The following is a 20,748-nucleotide window of genomic DNA, read 5'->3' as shown; positions in this document are numbered from 1 at the left end:
GAATGTACCAGTGACCTTTTCTTTGACGATTTGTGGACTCATGCCAGAAGTCCCATGCAACTTCATCCATTCAATGCCTAAAAGGATAATATAATGCAGGCCTCTGTTACAGAAAGGAACTTTGTAATTTAAGTGCATTTTCAGAAATAAAATGCATTAAGATTACAAAGTTATGTGAATACCTAACCATCCTTAATTTCATTGCTCATTTTGTTGCGAATAAATGAAATGAATGATGCTTAGGGGTATTCCAGATCAATTACTACCTGGCTCCCAAACTTTAAACAATGAAATTAGTGATTCTTCCAAGAAAGGCATTAAATGATCTGGGCTGGTCCAAAGCCAAACAACACAATCAGTCTCAGATCCAACCATCACCCTGTGCTGTAAACCAGTGATAATCAAAGCAAAATTTAGCATCCCGGAGGTAGGAAGGAGTTGAAAATGAACAAATGGTCCATATCCTGACTACCATTTAGTAGCCTTTTTGGAATGTCAGCATGCACACACAGAGAAGAAAGTGCTTTGGCCATGATATTTTGGCTACACTTGAAAAAGCTGAAGGCACCACTTGGTAAGGACAGAGCAAAAAGAACAGCAGGAAAATTAAGTACGAGGTGAAAGGCATGAATCACTTGAGTAAAACACTGATGGATCTCACTGTATCCTTAACAAAACTGAGTGACATATATTATAAAAATCACATTAATTGACATGTATTCTGTTCGTGGCAAAACAATGATGAAAACATGAGGAATGCCAACATTTATAATAAATCTCACAACCACAATATCTCCAAATAACAAGGCATCAATACTGTAGCAACATCTTCCAATATAAATTTATGGTTCTGCAATTTGGTACAATTCAATGCATCACTTCAGAATGTAAACATGCAAAAGTCAGAGTTTGGAAGAGAAAACCAAGAGATTCAATTCCTAAATCTATTCAATGTTCATCAAGAGCTACATTAGGACTTCATTTGCAACTTAGGAATAAAATGCAAGCAGAATGTGTCATGGGCAACTGAGAATAAAATGATCTACAGAAATTATTTATTCCAATATGGAATTTAACAATATCTGTTGTAAAATAATGGAACTTCTTTTTAAATTTGACTGTATATGTCATTGCATACCATTACTTGAGATACAGTATGTAACTATGCAAAATACACTAGTTTTTGCATGTCTGGACCACCATTCTAAAGGAATCGTCATATTAAAATCTTGAACCACTCTCAAATATGGAAAGATCCTCAACTCCCCTTCACCCAATACAAAAACAGTTTTCATGTAAAAACTTCCCAAATGTGAAAATGGGTAGAGCATCATTTTGCACTTAGACCCAGGATAAGCAATTTGTTAATTTCTTTGATGATTTGTGGACTCCTGCTCGAAGTCCTCTGCAACTTCATCTATTCAATGCCTAAAAGCATAACATAATGCAGGCTTTTGTTACAAAAAAGGATGTAGTATGCTGTGACAACCTCAATTTGTCATTGTTTTTTACCCTCCTTGTATTTTCTCGCACTGTCACAGAGATCAGGTGACACCACCAGTAGCTGATTTATCCTACTTCTGTTGTTACCTACAAATTGAATATCCCACAGCTATGCTTAATTTCTACAGCTATGTCCTGTACCTCTTCGATCTCCACCCTCTCCTCAGTAATACCAGCTCCTCACCTTCAGCAAACAATTCCTCCAAGATCATATTAGGGAAATAAAAGGACAAGAATTTCGCTCAATTTATTTTGGAACGTGAACAAACCTGGAATGTTTAATTAGTATCAGATTTTGGAAAATTCTGTATATTAGAACATCAATGCTGAACAAGGTTTTCAGATGTTTTTGGATAAAGTATAACAACACTGTTGGATATACAGTTAGTGGAGAAATAAAGAATTTAGTAAAGCCCTCATAACTCGATCTGGAGCTCTGGAGTCCCAGGAGGTATCTGCTTTGTGATCCATAAAGTGGAATCTACATCCACATATCCTAAGGATTTCTACCTTGGTACAACACAATGTTTATGATTTCTTGTTATTCCCAAATGCATATTTAGCCAAGCTTTGCATTGCAGTTATTAATGGGCTTTTCAGAGTTCTCAGTTACTTTGGAAACTTGGTTGATTTTTCTGGCAATAACCGTCTAACCTCATCAATGTCCCTCAAGTATGGACTGTTTGAATTTTATGCCTCACATCATACTTCTAAAATGTTGCTTAAATACACTTACGTGAGTGTGAAGGATTTACCTTTCACCACAACGCTTCTGTGGATAAACTTCTCTGCCATACAGAATAGAAAATATCACCTCAATTTAAGTGCTATCATTGACAGCTTATTGACAGGAACTGATCAGCTTCTGGAACCATCTGCTCTACTGAGCTCATTTTTTTTATAGCATAGATCATAGCATAGATAGTTTAGACATGAATGGATTTAAGACTCTTTCCAACTGTCATGAGGGAGAGTTCAGATGTGACAGATGTCTTCTAATATAAGTAAATATCAGTCTAATGGACTAAGAAAGGAGCAGCACCAAGAAGAAAATATTACATAAGGTTATATCCTCAACTGTGTGGGAGAAGAACTGCATTGTTGCCCACAATTCAGTAAAAGGTCCATAACAATTTCTACCAGGACAAGAATGCTAAAATGACCAGAATGTTAATACTTATTGTTGGGACACTTAAATACTGAGGAAGAAAATCTAATGTTTTTTTCCCCCAAGGGTCTCCTTTCAAATACTGTGCCCAGTTTTATTCCCCTTGTATGAGAAAATATTTCACTTGGCAAATGATGTGGAACACATTGCCTGAAACTTTGGTGGATGCAAATTCAATAGTAACTTTCAAAACGGTAGTGGATCTATGGCAAAAACAAACTGCACGACAAAGGAGTGGAACTAATTCTTCAGCTCTTTCAAGGGCAGATATGAGCACAACAGGCCAGCTGGATTTCTCCCGGGCTTAATGATTCCAATGTGCAATGCAAACTATTTTGATTATTCTTCAAAAGCGCATACTGGAACGGGAGCTAGGACAAATGAGTCTTATCCCAAAGGAAAATATCATCTGCAAGATCAGGGAAGCTTAAATTCTGCCCACAACTAATGACTTCCATTCATTAAGTACCTTTAATGTAACAAAATGCCGCAAAGGTATTTCGATAAAGTGTTATTAAACAAAAATTGTCATTGAGACATGCAAGGACATGTTAGGGCATATAACCAAAAGCTTGTCAAAGAAACAGCTTTGAAGAAGAGTCCTTGAGGAAGAAAGGTAGAATGGCTGAGAAGTTCAAGGAGAAAATTCTGGAGCTCAGGCCCACTGCAGGTAAAAGTGTGGCCAGTGGGAGTGTGATTAAATTCAGGGGTAAACAAGAGGTCAGAATAGATGCAGATACATTCACAAGATCACAAGATCACAAGATAAGGGAGCAGAAGCAGGCCATTCGGCCCATCGAGTCTGCTCCAAGGAAAAGGGAAAAAGAAATGGGGTGGGAAAAAAAGAGAGAGAAAAAAAAACTATTCTAATCCCATTTGCCAGCCTTATCCCCATATCCCTTGATACCCTGACTATTTAGATATCTGTCTATCTCCTCCTTGAACACCCCCACTGATCTGGCCTCCACTGCTGTGCGTGGCAAGGAGTTCCACAATTTCACCACCCTCTGGGTAAAGAAACTTCTCCTCATCTCTGTCTTGAAACTGTACCCTCTAATTCTAAGATTGTGCCCTCTGGTCCTGGACACGCCCACCAAGGGAAACAGCCTAGCCACATCTACTCTATCCTTACCTGTCAACATTTTAAATGTCGCTACGAGGTCCCCTCTCATCCTTCTGTACTCCAGCGAGTACAGTCCAAGAGCCGACAAACGCTCATCATACTTAAGCCCTTTCATTCCTGGAATCATTCTCGTAAATCTCCTCTGAACCCTCTCCAACGTCAGCACATCCTTCCTAAGATGCGGGGCCCAAAATGAGCATAGGGTTATAGGAGATTTCAGAGACAGAGGGATGGAACCATGAAGGTATTTGAAAGGAATGCAGAGAATTTTAAAACACAGTATAATGAAGAGGATTAAGAGTGTTTAAAGCTGGCTGAGAAACATTTATTGGCTTAAATAACCAAGGCTGGTTCATTTAAGCATCATGATTTGCTTAAATCTGTTCTCATAATTCATCAGAACTGAGGAATTGACATGGCTGGCTGGCATGTATTGAGGGCACACTGTACCTTGAAACATTGACCAGCATGACTTGTTGTTTTCAGGACAGAAGGAAAAATGGAATTTTGTTGAGAGAAAAGTGTCCAACAATCACATCAGTTTTCTTATTGAGCCAACAGTGAGTTAAACAAGACGCAGCAAATCTGAGAGGCCAATCAAGTTAATTAATACTTGCAAGAATCCATGCCACCTGGACACTGAGGGAGATGGCAAAAAGAAAAATATGGATGTTGACACTCAGCACCTCATCTCTCCCCAACAACCTTCTCCAAATCTGACAAGATAGTCATCGATGGCACCCACTGTTTCCCATGAGTTGTCAAAAACATGGACAACAATTTTTAGATGCTCTCAGGTCCGGTCAACTACTCCATATTGGATGAAGAGATATGGACACTTCCATATATCTGGGTTTCAGTACAATTCACAGACCTTACTTTTGCAAGTTATGGTAGGAATGCTCCATAAAATTTCAGCAACAAGCATTCCAAGCCAATATATCTTGAGGCATTTGTACAATGGATTAAATTACGACATTTCTCTGAAGGAAAAAAAATTGGAATAAATGCAAGCACAATACTTGAAAGGAAACCATTTCTCTTTTGCAACTACTGGAAATGAAGCAAAGCCCAGTCAGTGCCAGAAGTAACTATATGCCACCGTAGCTATAACAGTAGCTATGTTAGGAATGACAAGAAATATGCTGCACTGGCTCCCATGCATAGGGGACCATCAGGGTGTCTCTGAGGCATTGTATGTGAAAAGCTCTCTTTGCAGAATGCATTGTTTTGGGGCCAGACTAATGGAAATAACAGCAGCTCCAACAGTCATTAGGACCTGCCATGGGAGGGGTGATATACTGTATACATCCTTTGACATTGATCATCTAACAGCTTGAGTGGGGGTTGTGGGGGGGGGGGCAAGAGGGAGGGTAAAGGGAAGGATGAAGGTGGTGTTGCCACGAGGTTGTTAGTTACGACAAGATCATTTTCCAAATATTTTGTCAGGAGGACAATTCAGTTTGATCTTTTCCCCACTGACTCTTTGCCAATCACATTTTTCAGAGGATTACATCCTTCCCAATTGTGGCATTGAAGTCACTCATGAGGATCAGTTTGTCTCCCTCTTGCACACAGACCAGGTTTTTATACCCAATGGTTAGAGTAGAAGTCTTCTTTAACGTCATTCATCCTTAAATGCTTCACAGGAACATTTGAGCAAGCAATCAAAAAGCCTAATCAAAGAGGCAAAACTTCGAATATCTTAAAAAGAGGAAAACAGCATGTTTGATATTCACAGCAAGGGCAGCCGAGTACCCTTCAATGGTAGAGCATTTGGGGACATTCAATGGATTTTGGCAATGTATTCTGGAAGTGGAATTGATTCAAGTATGACACCAAAATTGCAATTGGGGGGTTGAAGGAAGGGACGGGTGGAGAGAGAGAGAAAGAGAGAGCAAAAAAGGAGAAAAAAGAGAAAGAGGAGAAAAAGAGCAAAGGACTGATTAGCTATTAATGGAGATCTGCAGCTTGCAAATGTTAGTTCTGAACAGAACATATGGAGAATCCAAACACAGCGAATGGACTTTCCTGGCAACGGGAAGCACAGAAGTATATCACATCCTATTATGTTACTCTTACCTCACAACAAAATTTGACAATCCCTCCTTATGATATTGATTTAGGAATAGCTAATTTATCAGGACAGGAATCATCAGATATAGGTGAATGCAAGTACAATGAAATCAAGATACTTATTCAACAATTAGTTTTAACTATACACAAACTATAAATTCATCATGATTACTGCAGATACCAGAAAACTACAAAAATATTTGCAGTTCAAATGCAGCAGAAAAATACTGCGGTCAGGAAATTCTTCGTGTGCACTTACAACCACCAAGTAATGATAACAATGAACAGGATATTTTGAACAATATTTAACCAATAATTATAATTCTTATAAAATTTTATTTTACACACATTTACTAAACTTATTATGTTCCTTACATTTCTAATCTAAGCCATTGTTTCCGACACATTGGAATTTTTATTGACTTGTGTGGAATTTTTCCTTTTGAACGTTGTGCAATTTTATGTGCAAATTTTTTTTTGAGAACAGAATTTGTATCAAAACCCAAATTTCATCCTTACTTTTTGACTGGTTCTTCCATTTTATGCACATTATCAACAGTACACAACTTTTTGCTGATTAACATAACTAATTTATATTGAGGTGATGAACTTGCTTCAATATGGACTTCTCAACTCAACACTGGCTATAAAATGGAGAAATGGTGATTAGAAGGTAATGAATGGTCCTATAATTGCTAAAGTTGCAGCATATAGCTGAGACTGAATCCTGTAATTTTAACATGCAAGAAAGTGGGTGGGAATCAGGCAAGTACAAATCAACTATTCTAGTTTTAGAGATAGTGCATGTTCATTAAAAGAAGACCATTCAACATAATTAGTCATCTGAGAATTGTGTAACAACTGCAGATTTTAATGTTTAAACCACAACTGGATTTGCAGTGCCCATCACGGTAGCTGGTTTACTATGCAACCTCTTACACATAAACCCCTCCCACTTGGGCCATTGAAGTGCTTGAATGGGATGATGCAAGGCAATGCTTGACAGCTCACAGATTCAGAGTTTCCTCCAGTAATACGACCCTGAATCAAAGATGAGTCTGAATTCAAGTCCTACTTGAAAGGACTTAGCATGCTTGCATTTTTTCCAGCCTGATGAGTTCTTAGTGATGACAGTGTTGGATATGGTTGCAAATTTCCTCTTCAATGGGTACACAGAAACTGATAAGGCAAAAACAATCTTGCACTTTTAATATTGCAGATGTCTGAAGGAGTTTCACCAGAGAAATTCGGACACTGAGTCACAGAAGCATATTAAGGCAGGGCTAGGTTGAATGAATTTTACCAAGTAACTTCAAGGAGTAGAGAGAAATAGAGGTTTATGGAGCTAATTATAGAGCAGAGGTCCATGGCACCTCTAGGGAGAACTGCCATGAAAGACACAAGAAAACCAAGGATGCTCAGGCAGCCAGAGATCATATAGAGTTGTAAGGCTGATAGAATTTACAGAGATGGGGAGAAGCAAGGTCATGGTAGGATTTCAAAACAAGGGTGAGTCTTCTTTTTTGAAAAGCCTCTGCTATACTGGGAAGTAGTGCAAGCATAGGACTAATGAGAGAATAGGACTTGGTCAATTAGGATTTCAGTAGCAGAGTTTTGGATCAACTCAAGGTTAAGGTGATGGGAGGCCAGCCATGACAGCATGTAACAGATAGGTCTGAAGATAAGAAAGACACAAGATGGTTTCATCAAAGAAAAGTCGAGCTCGAGATAGCATTGTAAAAGGTTACAGATGCAGAAGTTTCTGTAATTTTAACAGGAAATAAACCATTAAATTGTTTTATTGAACATTCACTAATGGTAAAACAAGAATAAATGGTTGAAAGTTCCTGAATCTTGCCCGATTCTTTTAATTAAATGTTGAAATTACAGGATCCTTGGTGATCGAGAGGATTCAAGTTGGAGCAACAGCTCGGGTCAAATTGGATGCTGACATGGCAACAATTTAATCTCAGAGCTGAATAACTGGAAAACAAAATTGTTTTGTGCGTCTTAAGCTGTCTTCCCACATGTTCTTTCATAAAGATAAGAGAAGAAAATTATTAGAAAGTTAATGTGATAGTTATAGCAAAGCATTACCTGGACACTGGGCATAAGAAGCAGTGTCATCAGATACAACCACCATGTTTAAGACCCAACTAGGCACTTGGACAGTCAGGGCATAGAAGATACAGACCTAGTATGGGTAAATGGGATTAAAGCAGATGGGAAAAACGTTGGCATGGATGTGGTGGGCTGAAGGGCCTGTTTCTGTGCTGTATATCTCTGTGACTCTGAGTCTGGAATTGTAATGGCACGGTGTTCTGGATCAATTCTCCAGGATAATTTTTGGTTTACTCATAACTGAGCCAAGCATACTTGATCATGATTTGAACACATTAAATAATTTGCTCTTTCTGCAGGCTGCAACTTCGTAATTTGCCATTTCTGCCTTTTATGTTGGCAGTGGAAATGATCCATGCCTAATTTTTAACATTATTCCTCATAAAAATGTAAGTTCTGTGTTCATATAAATAAACTGCCAGTGTTTCAGTGCCAGCCAAATAAGCGCATTATGTTGTGACTGCACTTCTAAGAGTTGCTTCAAAAAAACCTTAACAATAATTAAGACTCCATTTATATGGTGTCACATGAAGAAATTATTGGGGTTTTATAATCTCACTGAGAATCCACTTTCTGCTGCTTCAATTTCATCTCAGAATTAGGTTTATTATTACTGAATTACATGATGTGAAATTTGTTGTTTAGTGGCAGCAGTACAGTGCAAAGATGTAAAAATTACCATAAATTACAAAATAAATATAGTGCAAAAAAAAGGAATAACAAAGTAGTGTTCATGAGTTCATGGACTGTTCAGAAATCTGAAGGTGGAGGGGAAGAAGCTGTTCCTAAATGGTTAAGTGTGGGTCTTCAGGCTCCTGTACCTCCTCCACGATGGTAGTAATGAGAAGACGGCATGCCCCGAATGGTGAGGGTCCTTGGTGATGGATGCCGCCTTCTTGATGCACAGGCTCTTGAAGATGTCCTTGATGGTGGGGAGGGTTGTGCCCATGATGGAGCTGGCTGAGTCTACAACCTTCTGCAGCCTCTTCTGACCCTGTGCCTTGGAGCTTCCATACCAGGCTGTGATGCAACCAGTCAGAATGCTCTCCACCGTACATCGATAGAAATTTGTAAGAGTCCTTGGTGACATACCAAACCTCCTCAAATTCCTAATGAAGTAGAGCTGCCGGTGTGCCTTCTTTGTGATTGCATCAGTGTGTTGGGCCCAGGATAGATCCTCCAAGATGTTGATGCCCAGAAATTTGAAACTGCTCACCCTTTTCACCAATGAGGACTGGTGTGTGTTCTCCCAACTTCCCCTTCCTGAAGTTCGCAACCAATTCCTTGGTCTTGCTGACATTGAGTGTGAGGTTGTTGTTGCAACACCACTCAACCACCAATCTATCTCACTCCTGTACGCCGCCTCATCACCATCTGAGATTCTGCCAACGACACTGGTGTCATCTGCAAATTTATAGATGGTGCTTGAGCTGTGCTTAGCCACACAGTCATGAGTGTAGAGAGAATAGAGCAGTGGGCTGAGCATGCATCCTTGAGGTGCACCTGTGTTGATTGTCAGCGAGGAGGAGATGTTATCACCGATCCGCACTGACTGTGGTCTCCTGATAAAGAAGTCGAGGATCCAGCTGCAGAGGGAGTTACAGAGGCCCAGGTTTCGAAGCTTGTTTATTAATATTGAGGGGATGATTATGTTGAACACTGAGCTGCAATTGATAAACAGTAGCCTGATGTATGTTTTGCTGTTGTCTAGCTGCTCCAAAGCAGAATGGAGAGTCAGTAAGATTGCGCCCACTGCAGATTCGTTCTGGCGGTAAGCAAATTGCAGTGGGTCCATGTTGTTGCTCAGGCAGGAGTTAATTCTTGCCAATCGAGTGTGTTGGCTCCTCTGGTTCTGCAAATGACATGTTGGTGGCAGTTGGTCAGAGACGTCTTCAAGCTAGCCTGGTTGAAGTCCCCCGTGATGATCGGGAAGGCATCAGGGTGCATTATCTTGTGACTGTTGATCACAGTGCTCAGCTCCTCTAGTGCCAGCTTGACATTTACCGGGGTGGAATGTGCACCACTACCAGGATGACGGTGGAGAACTCGCTCAAGAGATAGAATGGACGACACTTGACCGCCAGATGTTCCAGGTTGGGGGAGCAGGACTGAGACAGAACTGCCATGTCTGTGCACCACGATGAGTTAATCATGAAGCAAACGCTGCAACCTCTGCCTTTACCTGATGCTACCATCCAGACCATGCAGTGGATGAAGCCCTTAGACTGGAGCGCTGTGTCCAGAGTGCTGGAGGTGAGCCATGTCTCTGTGAAGCAGAGTACACAACGGTCTCTGATGTCCCTCTGGTACTGCAGTCTTGCTCTGAGGTCTTCAATTTTATTTTCTGGAGACCGTACATTAGCCAGGAGGATGGTAGGGAGGGGGAGCTCTCATGCTGAAGGGAAAGGCAGCGGGGAGGAAAAGACATGCGGAGACTATCCAATAATTTTTCCTTCTTTGTTGCAAAAAGAGTTTGCTCAGTTCCTTCCTGGATTAAACACGACAGCGATTAACATCTACATGGAGTTGGATGATACAAGTTACATGCCATTGCCTCATGGGTTATTGCTCCAAACTACTGTGACATTATTCTGTAAAACAACCACATTTCAGTTGGCTGCCTATAATTAAGTTCCCACCAATCTCATGAATTTCTGTGGCTCTAAGGACTATCTGAAGAGTGTCCAAAGAAAGATGACTCTGCCTCTTACTATCAGTCTAAAGCACTTTAGTGGGTCTGCAAGAAAACTTCAAGAGATTATTCAATGTGGTTCCCATCCCTTCTAGCTCTAATCCTTCTTTCCTATTGCTCTGAATTGGCAATGGCAGGAACATCTATGCCTGGTGGAATCTTGTGGGAAACATGCCAAAGAAGAAAATTGGCAGGGATCATGGCAGAAGTGAAAATTCTGTTCCTTTCCTTGTAGAAAATCTTGAAGGAAATTCAGCTTCAAGCGCCTGATAATTTTCAATGAGATTATTTTTGAAAGCCCGAAGTAATGTTAATTAATGAAGCTTTTAAGGTCCAGACTGGAGTTTGTATTGATTTGAGTCTGATTTAATTTGGTGCAATGTATCTCAACTTTGTTTTATTTTTAGGTGATGGCAAATGTAAATACCTTTTGGCAGGTAATATTTCTGATGCTATTAGGAATCAATGAGGGCAGGTCTGGCATGCAAGAGCTTGGCATAATCTACATCTCTCTGGCAAAGAATAAAGGGAATCCTTTCTTGTTAAAAGCATGCAATACTTCTTAAGAAGCTACTAAAAGTCAGGTTACAATTCAGCAGGCACAGGAAAAGAAAGCTCTCATTCAATTATACTATCAACTATTATCTTGTATCTTCTGGCTCCTATTTCTCAATAGAGTTATCATCATTTTCAAAAACAAATGGTCCTTATCTTAACTTAATCACAATCTATGCATTAGGGATGCAAATAGGAGAAAGATTCTGGCACCAGATATATTTCTTGGCCCATGCTTTCAGTCTCTGACAACTAAATTCATTCTGAGCTATAAACAGAATGAATTTACAAGCCCCAGTGTGCACAACCTAACTTTGAAAACAGCCATACCTCAAGCCTGGTATTAAGTACACTAATCATTCCACATGCCAAGGGCAAGATCAACTGTACTGCACCCCGCAGGAAACCGTCCGACCAGTGGCTTTCCCATTCCAGCTGCCAAGAGTGAAAAGTACAGATTCTCTTTGATGATCAAATTAGCCAAGATTCTCATCAGGAACCAAAGGGACAATATGCTTTCTTCATCAAGTGATAATGTAATTAACAAGGACGGTACTGAAAATCCAGTACAATTACAGTACCCTTTTGATGTCTTTGGCATAATTGTCATGAACATTATTTTATCAAGCTAGAGTCTATGAGGTAAGGCATTCAAAAGTTTGACTTGAGGAGATGATGAAACAGCCGTTTTTAACTGCTTGAAAGCACTGAGAAATTATTTCTTTTTATTCAGTACTTTAAAACTGATGTCATGACTAGATTAGCCTCTACTGTACTTTAGCTCCATTCTGCCAGACAACTTTTTCAAGCTGAATAGGCAAATACTTAAGAGTAGGCCATAACGAATCTTCAGGAGAGGGGAGTTTGTTTTGAGCAAAACATTCACATAAAGATTTGTTGATTAAAAGAAAACGCAAATTATTGAGATCAATTTAATCAAAACCTTTAACCACAATTAGTACAAAACCAGGACTCAGCAGGCAACCATAGAAATTTGCCACTAAAATTGGACAAAAGACAGCCAATAATGAATACAAAATGAACGAACGTGATAACACAAGCTGTAAAGGATTAGTAGGTTTCTATTATGCACATTGGACACAAGTACTTTGATGGTCATATCCATATGGCTCCACAAATCACATTGCTAAGGATCTTATCTTGATGTATACGTCATCACATGCTTGGGACAGACATTATATGGTTTACAAACAATAAATCATTTCGATTACACAAGGAAATGCACTTATCAATCAGCATACAAGATTCTTCAAATACAAGTGAGTAGGTTTTTAGTCAATAAATTAGAGGGATAGTGAATAGGAAAGTGTGTTTATTTTAATAGTTCTGTAGAATCAGGAACAATTTGTTATTCTTGGATTCTGTGTCCAATCGATGTTCCAGTTTCAGACAGCAAAACCAAGAAAAAGTTATGAAGACAGCAACCAGTTGCACTTATATAACACTAAGGCACTCACACAAAAAGATCAATGAACCACACAAGATATTAGGACAGGTGACAACAAAAACATGGTCAGTGAGGTCGATTCCAAGGAGCATCTTAAAGGAGGAAAGTAAGGTAGTAGAGGTGCTTTGGGAAGCAATTTCCAAACATTGGGCACAGGCAAGTGAAGGCACAACCACCAAAGGTGAAGTGATTAAAATCAGGAAAGCACAGTAGCTAAAACAGGAAGAGAGCAGAGATTTTGCAAGGTTTTAGAGCTGGATGAGGTTACAAAAAGACATTGGGATGAGTCAATCCAGGAATTTGAAAATGAGGATGAGAATTTTAATATGCAGGTATTGCCAGTCAAGAGCAAATGTAGGCCACCAAGCAGAAAAGATTAAGTGTTGAATGAGAGTAAGGTTCCAAATGAGTTCATATTTCTGGAAAGTAGAAAATGGGAAGCCAGCCAGGAAAACATTGGAATTGTCAAGTTCAGTGGTAATAAAACCATGGACGAGGGTTTCTGAAACTGATAATCTGAAGCAAACTAGTGACTGATGATCTTGCAAAGATGGAAGTAGATGACTTTGGCAAGAGTAGAGATACCAAAATCTAAACAGGTCCTGCATTTCTACAGGTGCTTCCCTTCTTTTCCATTGACGTTATTTCATTAAGTATAATTTCAAGACCATAATTTCCATTTTAAAGTAAATGATGTTAATATTGTTTAGACCAAAATTCATTTGAGAATTTGGTACAGTGACATTATAAGCTTGGCTTAAATGCTATAATTCTTGCCTCAATTAGAAGTACTGGAACCAAGGCCCAGTCTACATCCTCTGTGCCTGTTACTTTAGCAAGGAGTTCTCACTACTCACTCTGTTCTGTCTCTCCTTGTCCAGTCTCTTCCCACCTACATCCAGGACACTTTGCATGCTCTCCACCATTTTGTCAACTTCCAGCTCCCTGGACCACACTGCCTCATCTTCACTGTGGATGTCCAGTTTTCAGACACCTCCATTCCCCCATCAGAAACATCTCAAAGCGCTCTGCTTCTTTGTGCGACAAAGATCCAACCTGTTCCCCTCCACCTACACTCTCATTCACCTGGCAGAACTTGTTCTTATCCCAAACAACTTTTTCGACTCCTCTCACTTCCTACAGATCAGAGGTGTAGACATGGGCACCCACGTGGGCCCTAGCTACTCCTATGTTTTCGCTAGCTTCATTGGAACAGTTTCAAACCTTCTCTGGGACCACTCCCCACCTCGTTCTCTGTTACATTGATGGTGCTGCTTCCTGCACCTGTGCAGAACTCATCAATTTTATCAATTGGCTACTAATTACACTCACTCTCAAATTCACTTGGACCATTTCTGACAATTCCCTCTCTTTTTTGGATCTCTCTATCTCCATCTCAGGAGATGGACCATCCACTGACACTCACTATAAACCCACTGATTCCCACAGCTACTTCGATAACACCTCTTCCCACCATGCCTCTTGTAAGGATACCATCTCTTAGCTTACACTCAGGTTTGCTGTCTCCACTGCACCTGCTTGCAAGACGAGGCCCTCCATTCCATTTGAAACGTCCTCTTTTTTTCAGGAAACATTGCTTCCCTTCTCCTGTGATTGATGGAGCCGTTTCTCATATTTCTTCCATTTCTCAGACTTCTGCTCTCACCCTACCTCCCTCAAAACAGAACAGAGATAAAGTTCCCCAGTCCTCACCTTTCAGCCTACTAACCTCCACATCCATCACGTCATCCTTCGTCATCTCCACCAGCTGCTAGGTGATCACACTACTAGCCACATCTTCCTCTTCCCACTCCTTCCTGCCTTCCACAGGGACCACTCCCCTCCATGACTCCTGGTCTGCTCATCCTCCCCACCTTCCCCTCTCTGATCTCGATTCTTTCCCCTGCAACCGTCGGAGATGCAACACTTGTTCTTGCACCTCCCCCCCCTCCACCATCCAGGGACCCAAAGAGCCCTTCAGGGTGAGGCAAAGATTTCGCTCCTCCAACCTCACCTACTGCATTCAGTGCTCCCGATGTGACATCCTCTACATCAGTGAGACCAAGCACAGCCTAGGTGATTGACTTACACAGCACTTCTGTTACATCTGCAATGACCATCCTGACCTCTTTGTTGCATGCCATTTCAAATCCTCTTTCCATTCCCACACCGACCTGTCCATCCTCAGCCTTCTCCAATGGTGAGGCCCAAAGCAAACTCAACACCTCATATTCCGCCTGGATAGTCCACAACCCAATTGTATGAACATTGAATTTTCCAGTTTCAAGTAACTCTTACCTATTGTGTCCCCCCACCTCTTTCTCCATTTTTCCCCTTTCCCATACCCCCTGCCTAGCACCCACCCAGCCCACAACACCCATTTTCAACCACCACCCACCCCCCACCCCCACTTCCTGGAAGCATGAACATACCAGCCACACATTATACTCACCGGATTCCCTCCCACATCTGGTTCCATCTGCCCTTCATTTCTGCTCCAATAGTTCCCATTATCACCTCCCTTACTTACCAGATTCCAGCATTTGTAGCCTTTGTGTCCCCACTTACCACCCTCCAGCACTGCCTCCACCATCACCCTCCCCTTCTCCCACCTGGCTCTATCTGCCTCTTTTTTTCTTACGTCTGATTCTACCTATCACCCACCCAACTCCATCACCACCCCCACTTGGCTCCATCTGCTCATCATCCTTCACCTTTCTTCAGTCCAGCTATCACCTACTGGCCTCTGTCTCACCCCTCCCCCTCTATACTGGCCATCTTCCCTCTCAGTCCTGACACAGTGGCTTGGCTCGAAACACTGACAATTCCTTTCTCCCAAGATACTGCTCAATCTATTGAGTTCCTCCAGCAATTTGTTTTTTGCTCCAGATTCCAGGTCCTGCATTCTTTTATGTCCCCAGTCTACATAACGTAGTCTGAAACTCAATTGGAGTGGCAAAATAGAATTAGTTTTGTTAGAGGTGCCATCTTCCAGATCATTTGAAGTTATCTATTTATGAATCATTCTACAGAACTATTAAAATAAGAACATTTTCTTGCCCATCATTCCTGATTTAATTTATTACATGAAAGTGTTAAGTAAACATTCAGGTAATATGTAAAATTTCATTGGGTGCTGATTTGATCGGTACATTTTGTATGCACCGTTCATTGGTTGTAATCCATTCAAAGTTTGTCTCAAGGATATGATTATGCATGCACAAATGTTTGTAGAATATGATTTACAGAGTTTCCAAGATTTCTGACCATCCAAGTACTTCAGGTCCTTCTCAAGCTAACATCATTAAAAGCATGGCCTCAATAGCTTCAATTTCTGCAGAGCAAGTTAACTGGAGGTTATTCAAACACATAAAAGCAAACATTGCATGAATCAGTGTGGTTCTGTTAAAATAACACTTGATGAGTTTAGCATCTGGTGCATATTCCTTAAGAAGAAAGGTGATGATTTGTTTATACCTGTTTTCCTATAAATCAATGGATCAGCAGATCTTGCAACTTACCTGTGGCACTCTGTGGTTTGTATACTGGATGTCTCCCTCTGATTCGTCCTTCTGCTGTCACCATCAGAAAATGCAATTCCTCTGGCTCTGGAACATATGGCTTACATCAGTGAATTATCTCAACTTCTGGAAGTTAATAGTCAGACCTAACAGTCACATTATTTCAATTAAAATGCTAATAAAACTTACAGATCTGAGGAATTCGAAATTGCATGTGGCTGGTCTCTCTAATTCATATAACAGAGATGCTAATGATGTACTTACCAATATCCTCCACTACATAAGAATGTTTATCTTTCCCCACTTTGATGAACTTGATGTTTTCCAGTGTTTTACCATAACCAATTTTGTAATAATCTACAGGCCTCTTGGATACATCCTGCGGTGATTCCCAGAGGATTTTCAGTCCCTTTTCATGAGGCAGAACCTTTACATTCTTTAACCTCAAGGTAGAACCAGCTGTTAAGATAAGAACAAAATATCTGTCAGCTTGATCTTCCGAATGCATTTAACCAGACATGATATGAACCTAGAACATAGAGAACATACCTCATAGAGACATTTAAAATGTTGAAAGGACTGGACAGAGTAGATGTGGCTAGGCTGTTTCCCTTGGTAGGTGAGTCCAGGACCAGAGGGCACAGTCTTAGAATTAGAGGGTACAGGTTTAAAACAGAGATGAGGAGAAATTTCTTTAGCCAGAGGGTGGTGAATTTGTGGAATTCCTTGCCAGGTACAGCAGTGGAGGCCAGATCATTGGAGGCATTTAAGGAAGAGATAGATAGATATCTAAATAGTCAGGATATCAAGGGATATGGGGATAAGGCCGGAAATTGGAGTTAGAATAGTGGGTTTTTTTGCGCCTGCCCCCCACCACTAAATTTCTCATTTCTTGGGAGGCCAAGTTATACATTTAATGAGATGCTACCAGAACCAGTTCTTGGTGTAGTAAAGTGCTACACTGCCACCAAAACTTTCACCAAAAGCAAAATTAGAAAGCAGTGGCAGAAATCAAGCCTTTTTTTCTGGGTATGGTGGGTAGATGCTGCTAGAACAAAGGAGATATGGCTGGAAAACATGGCTAGAGATGGTCCCTGAGATGGCAAAGTACTTCATAATTTGCACCATTTTCTAAACCTTCTATCTTGCACATTTCTTTGGTGATGAACACAATGAAATGCATTGACTAATTAGTCCACACACATGGTGCAGATGGCTGGTTGCAGCATTTTATTATAAGGAGAGTGGGAGTAATTGATGTTATTGTTGCTTGGTTCACAAGATCACAAGACAAAGGAGCAGAAGTAGGCCATTCGGCCCATCAAGTCTGCTCCATGAGCTAAACTAAACCATTCCTATCTAGCCCCCATTTCCAGCCTTTTCCCCCATATCCCTTGATACCTTGACTAATTAGGTACCTATCTATCTCCCCTTTAAACACCCCCAATGCTTGGTCCTCCACAGCTGTATGTGGCAAAGAATTCCATAAATCCACGACACTCTGGCTAAAGAAATTTCTCCTCATTTCTGTTCTAAACAGGTACCCTCTAATTCTAAGACTGTGCCCTCTGGTCCTGGACTCACCCACCAAGGGAAACAGCTTAGCCACATCTACTCTGTCCAGTCCTTTCAATATTTGAAATGTTTCTATGAGGTCCTCTCTCATTCTTCTGTACTCCAGTGAGTACAGTCCAAGAGCTGATAAACGCTCATTGTATGTAAGCCCTTTCATTACGGGAATCATCCTCGTAAATCTTCTCTGAACCCTCTCCAACATCAATACATCCTTCCTAAGATAAGGGGCCCAAAACTGCACACAGTATTCCAAATGACGTCTCACTAGTGCCCCGTAGACCCTCATCAACACTTCCTTACTTTTATACGTTATACCTCTCGAAATAAATGCCAACAAAGCATTCGCTTTTTTTTAAACCACCGATCCGACCTGGTGGTTAACCTTTAGGTTATCCTGCACGAGGACCCCCAAGTCCCTTTGCACTTCTGTACTTTGAATTTTCTCCCCATCTAGGTAATAATCTGCCCATTTATTTCTTCTACCAAAGTGTACAACTGCACATTTCTCAACATTGAATCTCATCTGCCATTTCTTTGCCCATACTCCTAAACTATCTAAGTCTCTCTGCAACCTTCCTGTTTCTTCAATACTCCCTACTCCTCCACCTATCTTGGTATCATCTGCAAACCTAGCCACAAAACCATTTACTCCATAATCAAAATCATCGATGCACAATGTAAAAAGAAGTGGCCCCAACACTGACCCTTGCGGAACACCACTGGTAACCGGCAGCCAACCAGAACAGAATCCCTTTATTCCCACCCTTTGCTTTCTGCCCATCAGCCAATACTCCACCCATTCTAATATCCTTCCTGTAATTCCATGTGCTCTCATCCTATTAATCAGCCTCTTGTGTGGCACCTTGTTGAAGGCCTTTTGAAAATGTAAATACACAACATCCACAGCCTCTCCCTTTATCCACCCTACCTGCAATAGGTTGGTCAGGCAGAATCTTCCCTTCATGAAACCATGCTGGCTTGGACCTATCTTGTCTTGCACCTCTAGGTATTCCATAACCTCATCCTTGAGGATTGATTCCAATAACTTTCCAACCACCGGTGTCAGATTAATAGGTCTGTAATTTCCCTTATGCTGCCTCCCACCTTTCTTATACAGAGGAACTACATTTGCAACCTTCCAGTCCTCCAGAACCATGCCAGAGTCTATTGATGGTTATGGGAATTGACCAATGCAAACTGATCTGCAGAGCAGCAATGCACTCAAGCAATGATATGTGATGCTGTCTTTTAATTATACCGTGCTTGCCAATATTTTCCTCGCAATCTGTGAGAATCCTAATGATAAACAGCTTATTTCTCCTCCATCTATGATCCTCACTGCAATGCTGTCATGCAAAAAAAAAGGACAATTTTCTAATTGGCTTCTGTTAGACACAGTGAAAAAGCTGCAATAATCTGCCCAAGGGTCTGAAGCTGAATTTGAGCATATCCATGGCACAGGTACAGTCAAAGAAAATGCATGACTACTAGATCCACTAAACACCAGGTCATTTTCTAGGTGGCTATAGATGTCTGAGACCACTTGATGTGACAATATCAGCCTTCAGAAGCCCTGTTCTTCTGATGGAACTATAATTATGTGGATTGTGCCTCCAGCAACTTTGAAAATCCCAGCCAAAGCACCTCCAAAGTACACTTTCACTTTTCAGTATTCCTAATCTAAAATCAAAACAAAAATAATCATGGAACCATCCAGTCTGAGGTGTACGTGACCACCTCAGAGCAGAACAATACAGAGCAGGAGCAGGTCCTTCAGCCCACCATGCCTGTGCTGACCATGATGCCAATCTAAACTAATCCCACCTGCCTACACATGGTCCATATCCCATTATTTCCTGCTTGTTTATGTATCCGTCTAAATTTCTGTTAAATTCCCTATATCTGCTATCACCACCTCCCTTGGCAGTTTTTACACTTTGCGTAAAACAAAAACTTCTCTCTCACATCTCCTTTAAACTTTCCTTCTCTCATCTTAAATCTATGCCTTCTTGAATTTGACCTTTCCACCCTGGAACAAAGAATCTCTCTGGACATAGACTCTATCTATGCCTCTCATAATTTTATATATTTCTAACAGGTCCCTCAGCCTCCGATGCTCCAGCGATAAACAATCCAACCTTCAAACAGTACAAACAATTCTTCCAAAAGCACCATCACCAAATCTATTATCTAAAGAAAAACAAAAACCATTTGCAGGATTAAAGCCTTCATTCGCAGTTGGCTTCCTCACAATTAACCATACCCATGAAGTACTACTTAAGCTTGCCTCTGTTTCACTGCCAACTTTGGCAAACAGTGGGAGATATACACACTTCTCCAGAGTCGAGTGCTCTGACACCACTATAGTAGACATAGGTAAAAGCGGCAATGGCTCTATGTACAATGGATTAGAGACCCATGACGTGAAGTTGATATCACCACTACCACAGATCCCCTATCTATTCACCAACTTCTTTTTCCATCCATTGCGGGGAATTTAATATTGAATCCTACTTTGAGACAAAAAGAAACAATTCGTATTAGTCTTGGTTACGGCACTCACCTAACAAAATGGTCAGAGCTCAAACAGCAAGATGGACAACTGCTCACACTGGTACTTGCTGCTACTTTAGGAATGCACATACCAGTTAGCCATGACTCTACCCATTGTTCCAGGATATCAATTCCTTTTGCTGGAAATGTTAAAAACCTATCTATGCTAATAACTGCAGACTCTGCAACTGTAAGGCACATCTGATTTAGATTATAAGTGCCTGCTGTTGTATTCATCACTTAGAGCAAATTTCCAAGTCATAGACCAGTCAAGATTTAGTGCTGAAGCTTCATAATAAATAACTCAGGAAGCCACCATAGGGAGATGATTGATAGAAGAGGGATTCGCCAGTAGTGTGGCCAATATTGCACTCTGTGTTCAAGCAGGAAATG

The 20,748-nt window shown here is 40.8% G+C and overlaps 1 protein-coding gene across 1 annotated transcript in view; it reads right to left on the bottom strand.

Moving 5' to 3' along the window:
* fndc1 (fibronectin type III domain containing 1) overlaps window positions 1–20,748 on the bottom strand; it is a 151,637-nt gene that overhangs the window by 106,649 nt on the left and 24,240 nt on the right. Inside the window, exons 2-3 of the mRNA XM_052011235.1 lie at window positions 16,492–16,686; window positions 16,228–16,314 (exon numbers count right to left, since the gene is read on the bottom strand). Of these exons, the coding sequence (XP_051867195.1) occupies window positions 16,228–16,314; window positions 16,492–16,686 (282 nt within the window). The remainder of the gene's footprint in view (window positions 1–16,227; window positions 16,315–16,491; window positions 16,687–20,748) is intronic.

This window comes from Pristis pectinata, chromosome 3 (assembly GCF_009764475.1).
Source record: "Pristis pectinata isolate sPriPec2 chromosome 3, sPriPec2.1.pri, whole genome shotgun sequence".
In the NCBI taxonomy this organism is placed as follows: domain Eukaryota; kingdom Metazoa; phylum Chordata; class Chondrichthyes; order Rhinopristiformes; family Pristidae; genus Pristis; species Pristis pectinata.
Note: the sequence above shows the minus strand (reverse complement) of the source record. Positions and strands in the feature narration are given on the sequence as shown.